Below are 23,292 nucleotides of genomic sequence, written 5' to 3'. Positions count from 1 at the left end.
ACACGCTCTCACTTTTTCAGAAAGCTTTGTTTCTGCCTGCAGGAACTAACCCCATGAAAACTCTCATCTTCATCTGTGACATATCACCTGCATCACAGATGTCTCCACCACACGACCTATGGGCTGTGCAGCTACCACTCCAAACTTAACAGCCAAACTTGAACTCATCATTTGCTTCACTTGCTGGCTTCAATAATTACAGCACCACTCTCCTTGACTCCTTGGCCAAAACCCACTGAGTTACACGCTTTAAAAAGAAAAAGAGACAAGAGGAATAACTAAGTTTTTGCTACATTTAGTAAACTACTCATCCATCCAACAAATAATTATTGCCAACATTCTCAGTTCAGAGGATTTGCTGGTAAATCAGATTTTTAACAAATCCGTTCTCATTTTTGTTTACAGTCCAGTGGTAGGACACAGACAATAAAAAAAGGTAAACATGTCAACTAGTATGCTAGACAGTATTAAGCACTAAGGAAAAATATAAAGCAAGGAAGAGACACTGAGAATATGCATGTGTAGGCAGGAGACGGTGGCAATGGTGGTTTCAATTCTACACAGGGTGGCCAGGAAAAACCTAAGAGCATGGTGTTTGAGTAAAACCCTGAAGGTGAGGATGCAAGCATCATGACACTCCCCGGGAAACAGCAGGTGCAAAGAAAGGCCCTAAGTAAGACGTGTTATGTTTTCAGGGAATAGCAAGGAGGCCATTGTGAAGTGGAACGATCAAGGAGGAAGCGATGGGCAATTAGGTTGTAGCAGAGAGGAGGCCGGGATCAGATCCTACAGGCAAAATGCCTTTTCCTCCCTCATCCTACTCCTAGCCTCCTTATCCAGGGCCTTATCACTTCACGTCTGCAAGAGCTTCTAACTCATCTATTTTCCAGTTTAACCTACATATCGCCACTGTGATCATCTCAAATCACCACCTTCAGCACGTCGTTCCTCTGCTCAAGGAGTCATAAGGGTTATCTAACGCACCAAGCCTAAATTAGTGTACAGGATTTCCAGGGCGCTCCTATTTCATCTTGTCTCTAGCACTTGTTTTCTGATCAAACATTTACTGAGCTCTTTCTTTGTTTAAGAGGTTGTGAGCAGCCAAAGGCAGTAAGTAAGAAGGATTCGAGCCCTGGAGTTCACTGTCAACACAAACCTGTTTCTAGCTCTAATAGCCTCTCCTAATTTCCCGCACACGTGTATTGCGGTCTCTGTTGTTTCTGACTCACACTTTTGCCTTTGCTACTTTTCATGCTTGAATATCTTCTCATCTTGAACCTACAATAAAATCCAAAATCCTTCCATGGCTATAAGGCCTGCATAACCTGTCCCCGACTCTCCTCAATCACCTCTGTGACACCCTTTCCTTCTCTCATTCACTACATTCCAGCAACACTCACCACTTCTCAGTTCTCTGAATGTACCAAGTCCTTCCCAGCATCTAGACCTTCTTCTGCCTTTGTCATGTTACCCACTCTGTTTGCTTAAGCCTTAGCTTAGATGTCATAAGAGCTTGCCTGCATGCCAATCTATGAGGTTTCACAGCACCCTGCGTGGTTTTCCTCTATGGCATCTACCATCATTTTTAAACTACAGTTATTCATGTGATCACGTGTTTAATGCTCTTTCTCCTAAGGAGAGTGGTCTCTCTACTAGATTGTTAAGTTCCAAGAAGACCAGCAGGTACCTCTCTGGCTCACTTCAGTATCTCTAGCATGTACCCGAACACCTAGGGTAGACGTTTAATAAATATTTGTTGAACAAATGAATTACTACCCTATCTGGATCTTGGCCATTCTTCTATTCAATTACTTTTATTTTCTACAAGAGCCCCTTCTGGTTTATCAGTCTTCCAATAATCCTCTTCTTCCTGACTTTTTAAAAAACAGTTCTTTGAATACTGAATACAAAACCTTGGTGACAATTAATCCAGCTCACCATGACAGGAAAAGCCATCTCTCCCAATATATTACATGGGAAAGCTATTTTTTTCCCAAACACAATTTAATCCTAAATATAGAGCAAAGCCTGAAATACAATTGATTAGAAAAATATATATAAAACAAACAGGAATTCTCATTTTTTATCTTAAAGAAAGTCTATAATAAAGTTTCTAACAGGTTGTGTTTTTTGTTTTTCCCTGACTTCTCATTGGGCTTAAAATCCCGCCACATGTCAGTAAGGTGTCTGCCCATCTTATTTCCACTTAGCTTGGAGCAACATGTTTCACATCTTCAGGAATTCTTTAACACCTTTCTCAGGCCTCCTCAGGAGCAGGGACAGTTCTTTTCAACCTAAATCCCTAGCAGTTATTGCAGGGGCCCACAAACAGGAAACCTACAGTAAATGCTTGCTAAATTGCTTAATTACATGAAATCTCTTGATCCACAGGGGACTGATTCTTACTTCTTAACTAATATGCACTTATTCATTCAGTCACTCAATAAATATTTATTTAATGCTCCAATTTCCAAGATCCAGTGCTTAGCACTGGGGAGGAAATGGTACAAAAGACACACAAAGACACACACATTCCCCGGGGGAAATTTACATGCATGTTTACAATTACAATATAATATCTAGTAATGGGAAAAAGCTGGGGACAGGGTGTCTTCATGGGTGTAATTAAGTCCCAGGGCCTGATTCTACCCATAAATATTGAGGAAGGTTTCATAAAGTTGAGTTTAAAGAATGGACAGGAGTTTACCAAGCCAACAAGGGTAGGGAGACATGAAAGAGCAAGGCATGTTTAGGGAACGCCAAATAAGTCTCCAGGAGGAAAACAGGATGCATGAAATAAGGTTAAAGAAACAGGCAAAATTATATCATGTTGGGCCTTTTATGCCACGCCAAGTAACAAGGCTAAGTGGGAGCTGACATGAACAGTCTGCGGTTTTTAAGAAAGTGTGGTGCTGGTATGGAGCATAACTCAGGAAGACAGGGAATCTATGTTTGGGGAGAAATGTGAAGGACCTGGTGTGACAGTGGCGATGGAGTGGGGTGGGTGGTTTGATTGATATTTAGGAGACCGAAGTGACAGGACGCAGTGATCAACGCGAAGAGACGGAGAGAGGGAGAAAGGAGCCTCAGATGATTCCTAAGTTTCTGAGACAGATCTCTCAGCAAATGATAATGTCTTTCACTTGATTTAAAGAGCACAGGAGGAAGTATATGTGCGAGGAAGGAAAATGAATTCAGTTTAGATATGCTGAGGTAGAAAAGTCTGGGGGCCATGCAATGGCAGAGATCTGCTAGGAAAAACGAAAGAAGGACCTGAAGCTTGGGGGAGAGGTCTTAATGAGAGACTGAGATTTCAAGGCTAAATATGTAGGATTCTGTTCAGAATGATGAAATGTCACAAAAAAATAGAGCTACCAAGGCCCTGCCAACTGATTCTTCCCTCCACAGATCACCTAATACTCATCAGTCAAGATATATCAGGATGCTGTATGAGGGTTTGCAATTTGTTGTTCACTTTAGCCCTTCCACGTTTGCCTGTGGAATCCACAGTGAGACGAAGGGGAGGAAAATCTGGTCTTCTCCTTAGCCCGCTCCCCCGGCTCACATGTGTTCTTGGGCACAGAGGTCAGAGGGTCCTGGCCAACTCCATTTGGCTGGAGACAAGACTAGAAATATCTGATTGGAAAGAGTCACTCAAGGAGTTCTCTTGAGGAGGAGAAAAAACTAAAGCGATTGTTCTGCACAACACTCCATGCACCTGACGTAATACATCCCTAATCTTTCATGATTTCTGAAAACTGCTTAGAGAAAGTAATATATGACCAATTTAATACCTAATCATAATGAAAGCATAATTATCTCATAATATCAGCTCAAGGATCTAAATTTTTGAGGGCTTATACAACTACATAAATCCTAATGGAAAGAAGAAAGAACATCTATTGATTAAACCTAGATCTAAAATTCTGTTTATTAGTTCACTCTTAAAACTAAACAAAGTAGATGATATTTTCAACTAAGGACCGTACGGTTTTCTTACGTGAATGGGAAAGTGATATAGTTCTCTAATATCTAAGGATTTTTAAACAGCCTAAACATTTTCAGCAACTCCGCAACAAAATGCTTTTTTACATTTCTTCTTTTAAGATGTTTTATTGTTTCTTGAGGCTAAATTATAAACAGTATGTCCAAAGATAAAACAATGGGCACCCTGATGATCCTGCACGGATTGCAAACCAGACCAGTGGGGTATCTCTGGGGGGCTTGGGTCTTCTCTGTGCAGTTAGCCCGATAAAGCAAGGAATGGGCACAGGCATGTGTGGGGCACTGGGACCGTGGAGAGAGACAGTCCCTGGCACTCAGGATGAAGTGTACTCTGGCTTTCAAACAGACTTTCAGTGGTTCACCAGGGTACTGAGTGGGGCAGAGGCGTAGTGAGATTTCTGTTATTTCCCCTTTCCTTTCAACACTGGAGTAGTTCTATCTTATCTGTTTCACATATTAAACTTTCTCATAAAATTTAGCTTAAAGAAAGAATTCTTCCATACACGGAAATAAGTACTAATAAAGTTTACAAACCTCTGCTCTAGTAGAAAAACAAGAGCAGCCAGACCTTACAGCCATGCAGCCTTGGCCGGAGTCTCTTCTGCGCGTGGCAGCTACAGCTGCCTTCGCTACCACTACTACCTTCTTGACCACAGCTTTCCTAGAAGCACATACTAGAAACCACTGGTGACAAGACAGACCTACATGCCTTTTATTGCTATGCCACTGAACCACTGGTGCTTTAATTTTTTTGGTGGGGGAAGGGGAGTACAGATCAGAGGCACTGTGGAGCGTGCACACCTGATTTGCCTTTGTACTCTGTTATAACTGCCATTTTCAATTTTCCCACATGTAACATGCAATTGGAAAAGAAACCGTTGTTTTCAAATTTTAAGTAAAATAACAAAACAAAAAACCATAAAGTACTCTTAACACAGGAAGTCACCAAACAATATAAAAGTATTCCAAGATTTATTTTCTCTCTACCCCACAGAGAAGACAACTACAAAGAAAAGCTTGGACTCCCTAAAATCCCAAGCTGGCTACGAAGGTCATCTCCCCCCACGGGAGCCTTACGGCCTCTAGAGAAAGAGAAGCTTAGAATGTCTCCTTGACTCCTCTCTCCCTTTCCTGGGAAAAAGCACTGGTGCAGCTGCTGGTGCCTAAGGGCCTCGTGGCTCTGCCAAGATCCACGTCAGCCCCTTTCTGCAGCCTCTCCTCCAACTCAAGGCAACAAGGACTGATGGAGTCAGGCCCACCTTCCCTGTTGTCCGAAGATGCTCCCCGTTTCACAGGGCTGGTGGCACTGAGGACCGGGGCTGCCCTCAGACAGGACCCCGTTAGCCTATCCCTTCTCCCACATACAGCAAGGCAGAGCCCAGGGCTTCCTGCCGTCGAGGCCTGGGCTCTGCTGAATGTGCTGTGTTCTGTGTTTTTGTATTCATTTCCTCCGGCACTGAAGAGATGCATCCTTTTCACTCCCAGAGGTGGTGAGAGCCAAGACTGGGATCTGAGCTGCCAAGTGGGAAAAGGCACAGGATGAGAAAGAGGCCACACGTGCCTTCAGGGTACACTGAGACTGGAGGAAAAGCTCCCAGCAAAAGAGGAGCTGACTCTATCTTGTTTTGTCTCCTCTGTGCGTCTATCTTCTCTGACAGCCCGCGATGCCCATGACCCTGGCCATGCCATCCTAGCCCAGAGTCTGAACCTCAGCAGAACTTCTAGTAACTTTTACCTGATCTGCTTGCCTTCTCGCATATCATACAAGGAAAAGAAGACATCAGTATCTTCCCCAATGGTGTTGTAGGTGAAACTCTTCAGGCTTAGGAAGAAATGATGTGGCACTGGCATCCGACAGGTTTCCCCGTGACGTGGGCGCATTGTATCTACCTAACGAGGAAGGCAAAAAAACAGTGATTTTTACTTTATTTATTCATCATATTAATTATAAATAAAATGAAAACTAAACGACTAACTCACTGCTGAAGGGAATCATTTAAGAGAGAGACTGAAGGTGATTTCTCTGCTTGTAGGGGGTACTGTGTCAACATGCTTGGTTTGAGGTGGACAAATATGCAGCTGAGAAAAGTAAACAGAGTGAAGGAGATACTGCAACAGTAATTCCAACTTATGAGGGAACTCAAAATCTCCTCCAGGTCATAAACATCTAAATTCGCCATGGAACCATTTTCAAAGTCATTTCTTGGAGATACTGCATGACCCTGCTGGACTTGAATTACATTGTTAGATGATAATAGTTACCATCTAAATGACATTTTTATTTTCTTCCAGACTGATTAATTTTAGTCTCTCAGTCTCCTTTCTTTCAGTTGTGCTTATGTAAATTTGCACAGAGGAGTGGAGACTGGCCAAATGTGCTTAAAGGTCAGAGCTCCTTAGATGAAAGACTCCACACAAATGACAGCGGTGTCTGTCATTTCCCGCTACATCCCTATGTGTGACCTCTTAAAAGAAAAAGTTGAGGGAAAAGACTGCAAGGCCTGGTTAAGATGCTTACCTGGGATGTGCTTTGCTGTACACTCTGCCGGCTAGATAAATGCTATGGAAAGAAAGAAAGAAAAATTCACTCAACTGGGAAGGAAGCTAACTTTCATCAAGCATTTTCTATATGCTTGGCATTCCGCGATGTCATTTATATATATGATCTCATTTAATTCTGGTAACCTTGTTAGATAAATGTTATTTATGTTTGATGGAGGCATCTAGGCTTATTACGAGGAAGAGATTAGCTGAAGATCACACAGCAAGGCAGCAGCAAAGCCTGGATTCAAACCCAAGCCTTTCCAGCTCAGAGTACCAGCCAAGTCACCAGTGGTACTTGCTACTGGGTTTTTGCTGTGGCACCATCCTCTCCACACACTGTATGTACCATGTCCTGAGCTGTGTACTCCAGCCTTTTCGGGCTCTCCACATTGAAGGAGGTGTAGCCTTTAACCGAAAGGGGCTCTCTCTCCATGCTGTTCCTTTACTGCTGGCTGAAGTCAGAAGAAGCAGATTCCAATCCAAGCCATACACAAATGGGTTGTGAAACTTCAGGCAAATTGCTTACTTTCCCCAAGAGATACTTTTCTCAACTGTAAAACTGAGATAAAGCGTTTGTTGTCTTCCTAACAGGGTTGTTATTATTAGGCTTAAATTTCATAATGGGAAGTAGCATGATATAGCAGTTAGGGACCTCAGTGCAGAAGTCAGGACACCTGGTTTTAAACCTTGACTCACTGGTGCTTCCTCACCTGTAAAGTGAGTATAACATGTTGTGCTGAACTCAACTTCATAGGGTTTTGTGCAGATTAACCCAGCACAGAACCCATCACTTGTAAGTAGTTGACCATCCATGTTATCTATAATTAGTATTCTTCTTGTTATTACTGGTATAATTAGTTATTATAGAAAAGTCAGTCACATTTAGAAGTAAACCCTTGCCAGAAAGAATGGTGGGTTCACAAACATTCGGTCCCTGGTCTTGGTAAACTCAACCATGAGAGTTTCTATCCTGCTCCTTTTTGAGGTCTACAGACATGAGACCACTCATTCAGTGAACTGTTCCACGTCACATGGGTACAAAGAATGGTTGCTGAGGAGAATGATTTTTCTCTTCCAAATACACACATTTAACCCTAAATAAAACTAAAGGCATTTAAATGTTAATTTAAATGCATCTCACTAGCTGTATTTGTTAATTATTAAATATTCATGTGCATTATTAGCTAATGATTACTGAGTATTAATGTTCATTCATGGGAGTATATGTTCCCATAATACTTATTAAATACAGTTGCCCTCCATTTTCGGATTCAACCAACCACAGTTTGAAAATATTTGGGTAGAAAATTTAAAAATCCCAGAAAGTTCCAAACAGCAAAACTTGAATTTGCCACGTGCCCAGCACTATAACGAATGCACGCAAATAGAGTGAAGTGCAGGCACACCCTGCTGTAGCCCACCTGTAAATATAGGTGATATGCAAACACTATGACATTTTACATAAGGTACTTGAGCATCTGCAGATTTTGATGTTTGCAGGGAATCCTGGAACCAATTCCCTACAGATACCGAGGGACAACTGTGTAATAAAAGTAGGTGTTCCCCAGCTGGGGAAATCATCACATAGAATGTAGATGTACAAAGGAAAAGTTCATATATAAAACAGGCTACAAAAACATGCTTTTAAAAGTTTTTCAAAGAAAAACATCAAGCTTTCTATGGTTTACTGACCCATATTCCACCGGGAAGGTTACTAACCGAAAATACTTTCTGTTTCATTTTATGTTCAGGGGCTGTACTAAGTCATTCTTCTCAAGTGGATTTACTGGCTAACTCTTAAATGACTACCAATATTAAACACAAATATTCAGTCATAACTATATACAGAAGTTTACAGCTAATTTCAGTGTAAAACATCCATGATGACAATAACAAATGTCATTCTAGATTTCATAGGCATTGAATTTCGGGAGGCCTTTTCAACCTAGTCTGAAAGCACACCACATGGGCAGCCAGAGAAAGGCACAGGAACTGGCATTTGGGATGCCTTTCACGGCACTGTAGGGAAAAACCACTACCTTGTTGTCAGGCAGCCTGAAGCTAGCCAGCTGATTATGCCCTGTACAGAGCCATAGTCCCCTGTATTACAGCTATAATTATTATGTTTCCATATTTGCTACCCAATTCTAGACTTTGTCCTCCCAGGGAGCAAAGCAGCTGTCTTAATCATCTTTATATCCTAAGTACCTCGTAATGTATAGCAAAAATATAAATTAACTGAAAAATACGTGGACTGCATTACTGCCTCTATCAAAATTTCCCCCATAGAAAAGTCATTTTCAGCCCTTTGAAATCTCTGGTTCATTCAGTCTATCAAAGTCTACCAAGCTGGGCAAAAAATAACTGTGCATCTATTCAACTGAACAACACAATTAATTGTCTTCTGTACATGTTGAGAATTGTCTTTGTATTGTAGGTCTTACAAGGAATTATAAGACATACCTAGTCAGGATCACCAAAGATACTTGATTGTTTTTAAATAATCAACTCATTTAAATCCAGAATTAGACGTATACACATTGATCTACTAAAAATATTAATTACCTTGTTTCCCCGAAAATACGACCTAGCCAAACCATCAGCTCTAATGCATCTTTTGGAGCAAAAATTAATATAAGACCCAGTATTATATTATTATTATATCATATTATACCATATTATATCATTTTATATCATATTATATCATATTACATTACGTTACATTATATTATATTATACCTGGTCTTGTTTTACTATAAGACCATATCTTATATTAATTTTTGCTCCAAAAGACGCATTACAGCTGATGGTCCACCTAGGTCTTATTTTCTGGGAATCACGGTAGCACTAGAAGATAACAGACTAACATAGTTCCTAACACATGCTAATGTGGAAGGATAATAACGTAGCAGGAGGTTATAATATGAATAGTCTGTTAGCTCCTCTTGCAATATAGAAGCTCTCGTGTTATGTAATCTTCAAGTGCTCACATTTCCGAAAGAGGCATGGCTAATTAAGATTAACAGAAATACTTTGTTACTGCCTTTGAGCTTTCTAGTTTAGGCAGCACCAATTCTCTACCCTTGAAAAGTGGCTGCAGACTTGCTATTATGTAGAAGAATTGAGGAGCATTACAGCTTCCTTTGGTTCTTGTCATATAGAAAATCCATCTCTGTATTTAAAGAGATTTTTATCAATCATTATCATTCAACATTTGTGTAGGGACTTGATTTTTTAATGAAAAAATAAAATGTTCTAAATGCAAACTTAAGGTATAATCCTATTTATAAAGGTTTCTTGCAAAATATGTTGCAAGGAATATTATTATAATCAGAAAGTTTCATATTCTTTGTAATCTCCAGTAATAGATTTAAATGTTAATACAAAAGGTCCTAAAAGGTTATTCCTTTGAACCTGGTTGATAAATTTAAGACTTAACCAAAACATTTACTGTGCATTTGCTGTATGCAATTTAATATTAAAACATATGGCTTTCAAAGAATTTACAGACTCTCAAAATCAGTTTCTCTTCATTATTATCTAATTATGTCAAAAATCAAATACATGGGATAAAAAGATGAAAAATCAGCATGAAATGAAATAAAAAGGCACTTGTACCTTAGGCCTTTTTGAGAAACCAACATTTTAAATTAACATTTAAATTTAATAAAAGTAACATTAGCACATAGTTTTCAAAGCTAAATAGCCTTAAAAACCTTGCCATGAAATTATCAGTCCCCTGTTCACCCTGTCATTCCCCAAAGATAAGCACTTTCAACTCTTTATTGTGTTTTCCCCTAGAGTTTGTCAGATATTTCTAAATGTCATATTTATAGTGCTCTCTCTTTACCCAATTGTAGGTTTGTCTACTTCCCTCTTATTGTGGAAGCTGAGGATTTTTGCATTTGTTTATATCTACTGCACTTCAACTATATTCTTAATATCTCACAAGTTTTGGTTAAAACTTGTGTATACTATTGTAACATTTAATGTCATCCTGGGACTTCCCTCTGATGTTAACCTTAGAATTCATTGCACCTCTTAATTGAGTCAGAATTCCTTTCCTGGATGAAACATAATAGCGTCTTTTGGTTTACTTCTCTCATTTTAAAGAAATAATTTGTTCTTCAGTAGTCTCTGGAAAGGGGGTTAAAAAGTTCTTTTATTTTGTTTTGTTTTTGAGATTTTAAGTGACCAAAATTTTCTTCGGGCTACTTTCCCACTTAATAATGTGACTCAGTAAATACAAAATTCTAGGTTCAATTTTTTTTCCCTTAGAATTTTAAAGTAAATTCTTCATTATTGCTAATTTTCAATGTTGCTATTAGGAAGACAAATGTTTTTCTTACAACAAATCCTTAGTAGGTGACCTATTTTTTTGTCAGGAAGCTCTCAGCTTTAGTGAGCTGAAATTTCACAATTAAGTGCTAAATACTTGTTGGATCCTTTCAATCTGGAGATGCTTATCTATGTTCTGGGAAAGTTTTTTTTCCAGCTTTATTAAAATATAATTGAGTAGAGTGCTGTATGGGTCCTGGATTTATCAGGGGGATCACTTCATAGATTGTATAGATGCCTGACCACTGCGCTGTACATCTGAAGCTGATGTAGAACAACAAGGAATGCCAACTAACATTATATACATACATACATACATACATACATATATATATATATATACACACATTTATTCATATTCACAGGATGTAAAGTACAGCATATGGAATATAGTCAATGGCATTATAACAGCTATATATGATGTCAGAGGGGTAGAAGAATGGGTGCAACTGATTTTTGTATATTGACTTTAATCCTAAAACTTTACTGAATTTGTTAATTAGTTCTAACAGTTTTTTAGTGGAGTCTTCAGGATTTTTTGTATACAAGATCATGTCATCTGCAAACAGTAACAATTTTACTTCTCCCTTTCAAATTTGGATGCCTTTTTTTCTTGCCTAAATGCTCTGGCTAGGACTTGCAGGACTATGTTGAATAGGAATGATGAGAAGGGGCACCTTGTGTTGTTCTTGATATTAAAGAAAAAGCTTTCAACTTTTCACTGTTGAGTATGATGCTGTTAGCTGTGGGCTTGTCATACATGGCTTTTATTATGTTGAGGTATGTTTCTCCTATGGCCATTTTGTTCCAAGTTTTTATCATGAAAGAATATTAAATTTTGTCAAATACTTTGTACCTATTGAGAAGATCATATGATTTCTATCTTTCATTCCATTAATATGTTGTATCATATTTATTGATATGTATATACTGAACCACACTGGTATCACAGAAATAAATCCCACTTGATTATGTATGATCCTTTTAATGTGTTATTGAACTTGGTTTGTTAGTATTTTGTCAAGAATTTTTGCATCTATGTTCATCAGGCATATGAGCCTGTAGTTTTCTTTTCTTGTAGTGTCCTTATCTGGCTTTGATATCAGGGTAATGCTGGCCTGTAAAGTAAGTCTGGGAGTGTTCCATAAGAGTGTGAGAAGGACTGGCATCCATTCTTCTTAAATTTTTGATAGAATTCACCTGTGAAACCATCTGGTCCTAGGTTTTTCTTTGTTGGGAAATTTTTGATTACTTATTCAATCTCCTCATTTGTTACTATCTGTTCAGTTTTCTATTTCTTCATGATTTAGTCTCTGTAGGTTGTGCATTTCTATCTTGATTGTTCAATTTGTTGGCATGTAATTGTTCACAGTAGTCTCTTACGATCATTGATGCTTCTGTTGTATCAATTATAATGCCTCCTTCCATTTATAATTTTATTTATTTGACTCCCTTTTTTTCCCTTGGTAAATATAGCTTGTCAATTCTGTTATCTTTAAAAAAAAACAGCTGTTAGTTTCATTAATCTTTTCTATCGTTTTTGTATCCTCTATTTCATTTATTTTTGCTCTGATCTTTATCTCCTTCCTGCTGTTAACTTTGAATTCCTGCTCAAATACCATCACAGGCCTTCTGTCAAACTTAGAATAAAATGCAAAATTCTTACCAAAAATAGCAATTCCAAACCACCCTTTTTAGGGTGGTTAGCCTCCAACTCTCATTCTCCTTTTACTTTCCACATCTAATTGATCAAAATTTATCATTTCTATTTACTAACATTTGCATTCTCTGTTGCATTTCTTCTCCATTCCTATTACTGCCTATCCAGTATTTTTTGCCTGAATCACTTCCATAGTCGCCTTCCTCCCCGATTCCAGTCTTCCCTACTTTATATTTTTCTATAGACAGAATCAGCATTTAAAACCTATGCATGATCACGTCACTTCCATCGTTCCATCAGACTACTGGCTAGAGTTCAATGTGGGGCTTGTAAAGCTCTTCATGATCTGGTTCTTGCCTCCTTCTTGGCCTTAATTGCCCAATCATTACTACATACCTGCATGCCAAAGTTACCAAATATTTTATAGTTTCCTGGAACTACCATTTCCCTCTGCCGTGTGCCATTTTGGAATGTCTTTCCTTCTTGTTTGTCTCCTTGGTGAACCTCTGATTATCTCAAGACTCACCTTACGTACTAGTACCTCGGAAAGCTTTCATAGAGTTTTTTCCAGTCCCAGGAAATGAGTCACCCCTCTAAAAGCATCAGTGTATATCTTAATTACTGCAGCACATATACGGCAACTGTTTGATCCTACTAGAGTAGATTCTAAACATGGGGACCACACATGGACTTCAGGGGCAAGCATCAGAAGGAACTATCCACCAATTCCCTAAAACAGAGGCACTGTCCCAAGAAGAAATTTCAGCTGATCCCCCATGACCCAGAAAGCATTAGGAACCAATACCCTAGGTCGTGATATTCTTGAGGGAATGGATAAGTCTGGTTCATCTTTAATTTCTTTATCTCACATCTACCACATTGCACAGAGCATAGTTAAGGCAGCTGTGCACAAATGTTTTTGTACACTAGTAAATATACATAAGCAAATATACAGAAGCAATTGATATTTTTAAAATATTATTTAGGCAAATTTTCTAAGGTCCCTGATCAGACAACATACTTCGTATCCTCTATGTTCCCTAAAAATATTACATTTTTAAATGAGAAAGTTGTAATTCTTTCTAAAACTTGTAATTCTCACGAATATATACTCCTCAATTGTGAATTCCTTGAATATATACTCCTCAAAGTGAGGTTTTACCCAGTCCCTTCGTCTCAGCTTAACGGTCACCTGAGGTTTCTGATGTTTGTTTTACTTAAAAATTGTGTACCTTTCTTTTTGTTACTTCTTCTCATTCAGCCTGTGAAATGTAATCTTGGTAATCAGTCAACTCAATATATTTTTGTAATAACCAACAGACAGGTAAGGATTTATCAGAATTTATCTCTTAGAAATAATCATACATTATTTCCAGGTTTAATCACTATATTAAACAATAATTGGCTCTTTTCAGCTTCAACTACCTTCTCTTCTTAAGACGTAGGGAGAGACAGAACTTTAGTAACTGCTGCAAGCTGAAGGAGCTCTGTTCATGAGCAAAACCAACAGAGAAGTACCCCTAGACATTACAGTAAGCCCAACAGCTCTATGCAGTAATTCCATTTAGAAAAGCAAATGTGATATGTACTATCAGAATAAGGAGGACCCCTTAATTACACTGGGACAAACACAAAGGAACAATTTTAGCAACACTGTTTCATAACATAATTAGGAAAAATAAACAAAGGAGAAATAGGAGGTGTGCAGGGAAAAAAAAAACTACACTGTGTTAGATTTCTTACCATTTTATAGAGATCTGAGACACTAATCTGGTCCGAATCCACTACTTCAAAGTCCTTTCGAGGTACCAGGTCCAGGCCCAAATGCCTAGTAAAGAGAAAGACCACACGTAAGCATGCCATGTCCTCAGATTACTCATCTCTTTATGTGCCTGGGAGCCCATACCTGCCATGACATTGTGGACAGAGGCTCAGACACTGCCCAGGAGAGGCATGTCTTTACCCAGTAACACTTAGTTGCGCTCACCTTTAGGAAAATAAATGAGGCTAGAGATTTTAAATCTGTCACATTTCTAGTTGTCAAGCAGTTCCCTTGTGATGCTAAGAAAGAGTCATTCAATATCACGTTTTTAACAAATTGCTTGAGTTCATTAAGGATGGGTTTTCTATAGATCATTAATAAGTCATGCTTATTCTTCTATTTCTCCCCATCCTACAAGTATGCTCAAGGTTCAGTGATGCATTACTTCCATTACGATGAAAAATTATCCAGGATCCAAGGAGATTTGTAATTCAAAGTCAAAGACATAAAAATTACCCGCTGAAGATTAATTAAACTCAAAGAAATGTATATTTTGGTTGAGTTTTATCTCATTTTCAATTTAATTAATACTAACAGTAAGCTACAGTAAAGACTTTGCTACATATTAGCCAATATCTTAAGAAGCTTTAGATGGAAATTTAACTAAGGAGTACTACTATTACTAAAGAACACAGTATGTGGAAGATCTGATATAACTTGGGCAGAAAAGAAGTAATGGTGATTAATGGTTGATTGGGAGGCAGTATGAGGCAATGGAAATAACTCTGGACACAGTCAGAACTCGGGTTCCAATACGGTACATAATTTAGTCAATGAATGTTAGCTCTGGTCTCACTATCTAGAACAACAGCTCTAAACCTGGAATCCAGTGGAACTGTGGACCCCTGAAGCTTACAGCAGTAGGTGCATGTGTTCATGTACGAGGTTTTTTCCGAGTAGAAAGAGGGTCTATAACTCCCATCAGGGTTTCAGAGATGCTCTGTGACCACCCTGCTCCAAAATAAGGGCCACTGATTATTGCATCTGGCAAAAGTATTCCATAGATATTGGATAAAGAGTAGTTTTTTTCTCTTCAACTAGACTATGAACTACTTTTAGAATATGCTAGCAAAACTAATTCTGTAGGCTCTTTCTGTACATAAAACTTCCACTCATTTAAAATAAAGCCCCGTATACATCTAAAATGCAGATTTATTTTATTTTATTTATAATTTACACACTCTTTATAGAAAAATACGTGAAAAGGTTAAAGTTGCAATAAGATTTTTAAAATAAAAATGGAAAATGAAACCTCTATGTGAAGAACTTAGAAGCAAACATACTAATTGCATAGGCTAATATGTTACTATGATAAAGAATTAAAATTTAGATGTGTACTGTCTAGTAGGCAAGGAGAAATGTATTTTTCTATTAAAGGATAAAAACTTACATTTTTCTATTATCTATTATAACTTGCATTATCCTATAATAGAAAAACAGGAGTTTTTAAACAGGAAATCACTGTTTGGTACTAAATCCTCCCACAGAACCTCACAGTTTTGCATGATGAGAGGATACACTGTTGGCCTTAACTATGATAGTTTATAGTTTAATGATAAAACTATGCCATTGAAGACATTTTACTTTTCTACCACTGGGATCCTGTCTTCTTATATCAAAGAAATACTCTATTCAATCACCTCTTATTAGCTATTCTTAATTTCTCTGAAATAATTTCAGGCCTCTGGCTTCTACCACTACAGCAACGTAAAGGCAGGGCAGTGCCAATGAGAGCGCGAGAGAGAGAGAGCTGAAGCACATCCTTTCCACCGCTTTTGTCATAAAAAGCAATTGACATTATAAAGAGAATTTTACAGATATGATCTTAAATATTTAAAATATGTTTGCATCATGTGGAAAAACAGCAAAAAGATCACAAAATATTGGTATTTGCATTAGGGAAGTGGAATTATACAATTGATTATTTAAAACATTTTCCAAATTTTCTGTAGTCATGCTATTGAAACCTTTTTAAATACAAAAATGAGACAAAATTTCATACCTATTCCTTAACCACTGGAGGTCACAAAATAATTGACAGTCAAATTCAGAACTAAGTAACAAAAAAGACTATTCGAATAATCCAATAAAAATAGATGTTTTCAATATAATAGCTTAAGAAAACAATCCAGATGGATGTGAGTCCACAGGGTGGGGACTGAGTGTACGAGCAGCACACACAGCGACGACCCCTGTCTGGAGATCAGCAAGCTTGCACTGTCTGAGCACTATGACACTCTTACCCTGTTGTCCATTCAACTATCCACCCATACACCCATCCACTCAACTCACAGATACTCTTCGAGGACCTTCTTTGTACCAGACCAATGGTGCTAAATATAGGAAATACAGCAAATGTTGGTACTCATCATGCTAATTCATGCTAGGAGAAGGCAGAGTGTTTTCCTGCTCCTAGAAGTCTCCAGAGTACAGTACCTTTTAGTTTCTCAATTTCTTTATTTTAGGAAATAAGAGAATGATTAACAGGTGATCTGATAAAACAGAAGGGAAGTTAGTTCCTTCTACTAAGACCATCTTCAATGGAGTAGTTTTCAAAAGCTAAACTAGAGGACTGTCCCCACTGAAGAAGGCCGAGATGCTGCACAGTGAGAACCACCACAAATTTCCCTCTGAAAAAAAGGTTTCCTGGCTGTTTCTTCCTGTAGCTTATTCTGAGAATAATGGAACAGTAAGTGCAGTCTTTTCTCTCTCTTCTCAGCAATCGGAGGCAGTGCAGCGAAATATAATACTAGGTTGGTTCAAAAGTAATTGTGGTTAAAAGGTTGAAAATAATTGCAAAACCTGCAATTACTTTTGCATCAACATAACAGTTAGAGGCGTGGGCGCTGAGGTTAGCCTGCCTGGTTTGTAGCTGGCTCCTCCACCAAACTCCATCGTCTTATCTGGTTGTAAAGATTAATCCATGTAAAGCACTCAGCACACAGCCTGGCACTGGGAACTGCTGCTGCTGTTAGTTATTATCATGTGTTACATTATTAGTCAACACATGGCTTAAAGTACAAGACTCTGATCAAAGAGACATAGTGTCTGAAAAACAGATTCAAACAGATGGACACAAGCAGGAGACATACATCTATGATACCTACTACATACAAATGTAGTATAGAGATGAGTTTTCAAAAATGGCCCCTCTAATTGCTCAGGTAAACAGTCTTCAGAAAAATATTTAGTCTTCTTTCACCACCTGTCATTGATATTCATTCATTTCAGTAATTCAATAAAGCACTTACTCACTCTGTGGTAGGCTCATGCCAAACTTGGGGACACAGCAGAGAATAAGAGACATACTCTTGGTTCTACATCCTTTCAGGTGCACCTCAGGGCCCTGAATCTATATCAAATTCTTCAAATTTTACATTGCTTTTGAACGTTCTATATCCTATTCTATTTTTAATTGTATCTTTCTCTTCTGGGGTTCCTCATCTGAACCACAAAACATAAAAAACAATTTGAAGTTAACTAATTACATATAACAAGTGTTTCAAGACACTAGGACTTAGTTATTCCGCAGAATCGTTTGAGAAAGGCTGGAGGTGTTAAGATTTCCTGTAGACAGTGCCCTTTTCTAACACTTACAGTATAGAGAGCATATAGATAATAACTATACTAATGAAAACATGGTGCATTTATATTTATATAATAAAATATAATAAGATATAACTAATTATAGCTACCCTTTACTGAACATTTACTTGGGACAGGCATTTTATGTGTATCATCTCTAAGCACTATGGGAAACAGACAGTATTATACCCATTTTATAACTGAGGAAACTGAAGCAGAGAGTGGTTAACTCAGTGGCCTACTAAGGAAACAGAGTTGGGCTCATCTCAAGCTAGGTCTGTCTTACTCTGAACCTATGGTTATTTCCATTATACTTGCTGCCCTTCTACTAATAACCACGAAAATTAAGTACTAATGGCTATAAGTAATTGTAATCAATTCAGCCATAATAGTTTGAGGGATGATTTTGTGTCAACATATCAACCCAGAAGGGAACAAATACCGATTGGTAAATGAGTGACCACCAGGCATTAAGAACAAACCCATTTTATTACTTAGATTCATTCATGTAATGCCTACCAAGTGCAGGGTATGATGGGGGTTGGGGGGTTGGCGCAGAGAGAGAGAGAGAGAGAGGTCATCTGAACATAATAAACTTTTTGAGTGGCAAGACACTCATGGGTGGGTACAACACCCTGTATCAGAAGAAGTCTAAGAAAGTCATTGGAAACATCTACTAATTTCCGATGTCCTGAAGCTGGAAAATATCACCATGCCCTTTAAGCGAAAGTACTGAGCCACAACCTTTCTGAGTCTTAACTAAGACTCTTCTCAGAGGAAACTCGTTGGGGTGGTGGATGGGTGGCAGTAATTTCTGCAAACTACAACTCAAACTGCTGCTTGTGTTGCTTCCTCCAAGAACAATTCCTCCAGTGAGGCTCAGTCACTATGCTGTAAGTTAAAATACTGTATTTTGCTAAGGTTTCTATGGCCCAAAGTCAGATTCAGAGAACACTGTCTGATCTACAAACACTATACCTGAATCCATGCTGTATCATACAAGGGGTCTGTGGTATGTGCCAAGTGAGGCTATTAACAGTCAAGAAGGTACAATTTAATTTAAATTAAACAAAGGATATTGTCACTTCAAAAGGTCACAGATCGCCAATTTAAAGTTGTAATTTTTTCTTTTCTATTGATGAACAGTACCACTCCAGGTTGGAACCACTGTTTATTAGATTCTGTTTCCTCTTTTCTGATTTGTTCTTCCACTTCTTCAAGAACACATTCTCAAGTCCCTTAAGAAAGGGGCCATGAAAGATAATTTCTGCATCCCTGAACACTTTAAAATGGCTTAATTTGGCCCTTATATTTGATTAGTTTGGTTGTTCACAAAATTTTGGCTGCCAAATCATCTCCCAACAAAATTTTGAAGGTATTATTTCATTATATTCTAACATCCAGTGTTACTGATAAAACTTTTAAGACCAATGTGATTCTTATTCTTTTGTAAGAATGCCTGTTTTTCTATCTGAAAACTTTTTAGGATCTTATCATCATCCCTAGGACCCTGAGGTATATTCATATGACTTGCTGTGGGGTGATGGGTTTTCTCCCCATTCGTTATACTAGGTATTGGGTGGGCCCTTTCAACCCTAAAACTCCTGGTTCTTTGGCTCTGAGAAATTTTCTGTCATTTTTAGCATTTCTTCTTTACTGTCTTTGTTTTTTTCCTGGATATTATAACGTCTGACGTTAGACCCCTTGTATTCAACCTCCATATTGCTCTTCTTTCCTCAACCATTTTCCATCATTTTATTTTATTCTCCTAGATATAACATAAAATTATCTTCTTATTCTCTTCCTAAATGCCTTATCTTGGAAATCACATTCTTCATTCCTTTTCATAGCATTTTATTCTATATAATGGATCTTCTTGATTCTCTTGGAGAATACGCACAGATTTTTTTAAAAGTTCTTCACTAATTTCTAATTCTCTCTGGGGAGAGGTTATTCCTCTGGGGCAAGGCATTTTGTTTACCTTGGTCTCTCATCCCTATGGAAGGATTTCTTAGTCAATGGAATTGTAATAGATATATACGATGCCAGAGGGGCAATAGATTGGGGGATGTGAGCTATCACTTTTGTGAGAGGTGAAATGAAATGTCTATTACACTGGTTTGTACACCTGAAACAAACAACAAAAAAAAAGAACAACAGGAAAAATTCAAAAAAACAAGAACGAAGTAAATAGTAAAAATAAGGGCAGAAATAAATTTTATAAAAGAGAGACGAGGAGAACAAATCAATTTAACAAAACAGAACATTTGTTCTTTCAATGTTAATAGGCAGTGGCAGTACTGATTTTAAAAGTCAGAGGGAAGATAAAGATAAACAAGATATCGACTGAAAAGGGTAGACTACCAAGAAAATAGAGATTTAAAAATGTTTTTAAAAAGTATTATGGACAATTGACAGGTAATGGTTGTACAACTCTGTATATGCCACTAAAAAACATTGAATTGTGCATTTTAAATAGGTAAATTGTATGGTATGTGAATTATATATCAGTAAAGCCATAATCCCACCCCCAAAAAAAAGTAAAAAAAAAAAATTTTTTTTTTAAATTATACTCAATTGTCCATTTAGATTTTAAAACGGCACCAGAAGAAGTGTGGGGAACTTTTTGTACATGGGTGGGTGACTAGCAAGCTTCTATTTCTGGTAAGTGGAAGGGATCTGGTCATTTCACTTTGAAACTCTTAACTGCCACAATACGGAAGGCTTTGCAATAAGGTCCCAGTCCACACTCTCCTTGCCCAGTTTCCCCCCAGGTAATTGGTCTTCGTATTTGTTTGTCTGAAGGGGAAACACAGAGCTGCCAGGCATCGTCTCATGGTGCTGGATTATTCCTTTTACATACTTTTAAGCAGTCTCCCTTTTTAAAGTTCAAATGCACACTTCCGCCTTTCATGATTCTGGGAGCTACAAGGCAAACTAGCTCCTTCATTAACTAAAATTTCTTCCACATACACTGGGCTTCCCCTGTCACTACTCCTCCATCTATTTTTAGCTTCTAGAAATAGGTTCACATATTTCATTTATTGCTGGGCCCCTTCCCATTCTTTTAATTTTCTATCATTTCAGTGATGTCTTGAGAGGGGGAGGAACTAAAGACTGGTACTGATACACTTTAGTACTTGTGTATCTTAAAAAGGAAGCAACCTGGTCATTTCAAAGTTCAATGGACCTGATTTTAAGAGAACGAGATAAAAGCACCTGAGAATTATGTCAATTATTAAGTCTAGGAAGAAAGAAAATCTGAATGCTATTTACTCTAGCTTCCCATACCGAAGTCTTGTATTTTACTTGTAATGACAATAGCAAATAATCATACCCACTGCATAAATGCAGGACTATTTTTGAATGACAAATTAGTTAAGAATATTCTGAAGCGCAGATGCAGAAGTTTCCATTTGTTGTACATGCTTATTCAGATTCACTGAATGGCTATAAAACGTAAAGGCCACCAAATTCACATTTTTTAAAAAGGAACTAAAAGATGAAACAAAAGTATTTTCTGATTATTAGAATCAAGGAATTTGAGCTGGAAGAGACCTCAAAGGATAACGTAATCCAATCTGATTTTCCAGAAGTGAAAATGGAGGCAGAGAGAGTTTCAGTGAGTGGAACCAGTGAGTGTCCTTTGCTACGCTAAAAGAAACTACTACTCGTAGAAAAAATGATCAAAGCTTAGTGGACAGAATAGTGTCTTTTAAGCACTAAAGAGCTTTGATCAAGTACAAACTCCACGAGGACTGAGTTATCATAAACGAAACTGAGAGATGCCCGAGTGACATCATACTTACTCATTGCCCCAGTCCAGGCGCACGGTGATGTGCCGCTTAACCTCCCGCACCTGATCCTGAGTCAGGTGACCAGACAGTAGCTGCCTTCGCAGGTCAATAAGCTCATTCATCACATGGCGTAGCTTGTAGAAAAGATCTACTTTGTGTTTCTGAAAGGGCATTTTTGGTGTTGGGTGAAATAAAAAAGGGATATGGAAAGGGAATGAAAAAAGAAAGAGAAATAGTTAAAGTATGAGAAGTGCTCATTTCTCTGAACCTCTAAAAAAGGCAATGTAAAGAGGAGCTTATTTAAGAATCTTAAAGCAAAGTCCTTAGTTCGTACCGTCTAAATAGCTCTACACAGTGACATCTAACAAGTAAAATAATTGATCCGGATCATGCAGAATACTTTTTATCTCTACTCCATCCTGCATGACTCATTTTCCAGTTAATCAAAGCTTCTAAACTTAATCAAAACAGAAAGTTACACGGGCACCTACAGCTGTTTCTGTGACAGAAGTTCTATGCCTGTTCACAAGAGTCCAACCATCCAGCAACTCTCTGGTTTCCCCAAGAGGGACACTCAAGGTGGAAAGAGAATCACTTGCCCTACTTTGAAGGAACTAAGGTTTCAACATAAAGCCCAAGTCTCCGGAGTGACATTCACTCCAGGTTTCCAGGCCTCATCTAACTTGAATTAGCTTTTGTAAACAGTGTATGTCCCTATTATCATAAATTTCTACCCTATTTAGTTTTACAAAAAGTGCCATAAGAGTTAAGTGGAAACCTCTTAATTAACCTAATGATGGCCATCATAGTGGCTTTATACTTACAAGTCAAAAAATGTAAGTGCCATGACAGTAGATGCTTGAGCAAAAAGACATACTTAAGAATATAGATTTTAAAACTAAAGTCCTATTTGCTCACAAGTGAAATCTTGACTTTGGAATATTTAGGTTTCTGTTTCTGAACAGAGAAGCATAATTGTATCCAATAATTAAAATTCTTGGAATGTAACTTATCTATAAAGAATGCTTTTAAAGACAGATCAACCTACATAGTATAGTGTTAGTAAAGTCTCTATCTGAAATTTCCCCAAAAAAGACACTTGCCAAAATAAGCCTGATTCAAGTTATTATAAATAAAATTCATTATAAAACAAATTACAAACCTGTAGAATCAGCTAATATTCTTAGGAGGCAGTGATCTTACAATTAAAATGTTCAAAACATCATACTACTGAAAAAAATCATCTACTGGAGCATTAGACTTCTAAAGGTCCACCTTAAAGACACATTATTAACTAGACGACCTCAGGAACCAAGCACTCTAACTACATCATTCAATGGCATTCTGTCCCTTCTTCAGTCAATAAACGTATGTAGAAAAGCTAAGCACCGTGGTGGTACACAATCCTGGTAGAAGGGCAGAACTTAACAAATTCTTACCAGCTCAAAAAGCAACAAGGCCTAAGCAAATTGCATCATCTGGCAAGTTGAGATCTTAAAGCAAAACACTCAAGCCAATGTGGTTTTGATAAAACAAGGACT

The 23,292-nt window shown here is 37.8% G+C and overlaps 1 protein-coding gene across 5 annotated transcripts in view; it reads right to left on the bottom strand.

The window, feature by feature from the left end:
* Positions 1 to 23,292, bottom strand: part of DOCK3 (dedicator of cytokinesis 3) — a 297,859-nt gene that overhangs the window by 153,176 nt on the left and 121,391 nt on the right. For 4 of the 5 annotated variants that reach the window (XM_081071637.1, XM_081071636.1, XM_081071634.1 and 1 more), the window contains exons 6-9: positions 21,764 to 21,912; positions 14,291 to 14,375; positions 6,524 to 6,565; positions 5,741 to 5,895 (exon numbers count right to left, since the gene is read on the bottom strand). In XM_081071637.1, the coding sequence (XP_080927763.1) occupies positions 5,741 to 5,895; positions 6,524 to 6,565; positions 14,291 to 14,375; positions 21,764 to 21,912 (431 nt within the window). The remainder of the gene's footprint in view (positions 1 to 5,740; positions 5,896 to 6,523; positions 6,566 to 14,290; positions 14,376 to 21,763; positions 21,913 to 23,292) is intronic. The other variant, XM_081071638.1, reaches the window with a different exon arrangement.

The sequence above is a fragment of the Rhinolophus hipposideros genome (genome assembly GCF_964194185.1).
Source record: "Rhinolophus hipposideros genome assembly, chromosome: 14".
Taxonomy (NCBI): Eukaryota; Metazoa; Chordata; class Mammalia; order Chiroptera; family Rhinolophidae; genus Rhinolophus; species Rhinolophus hipposideros.
The sequence above is the reverse complement of the archived record's forward strand: the minus strand, read 5'-3'. Positions and strand labels throughout refer to the sequence as shown.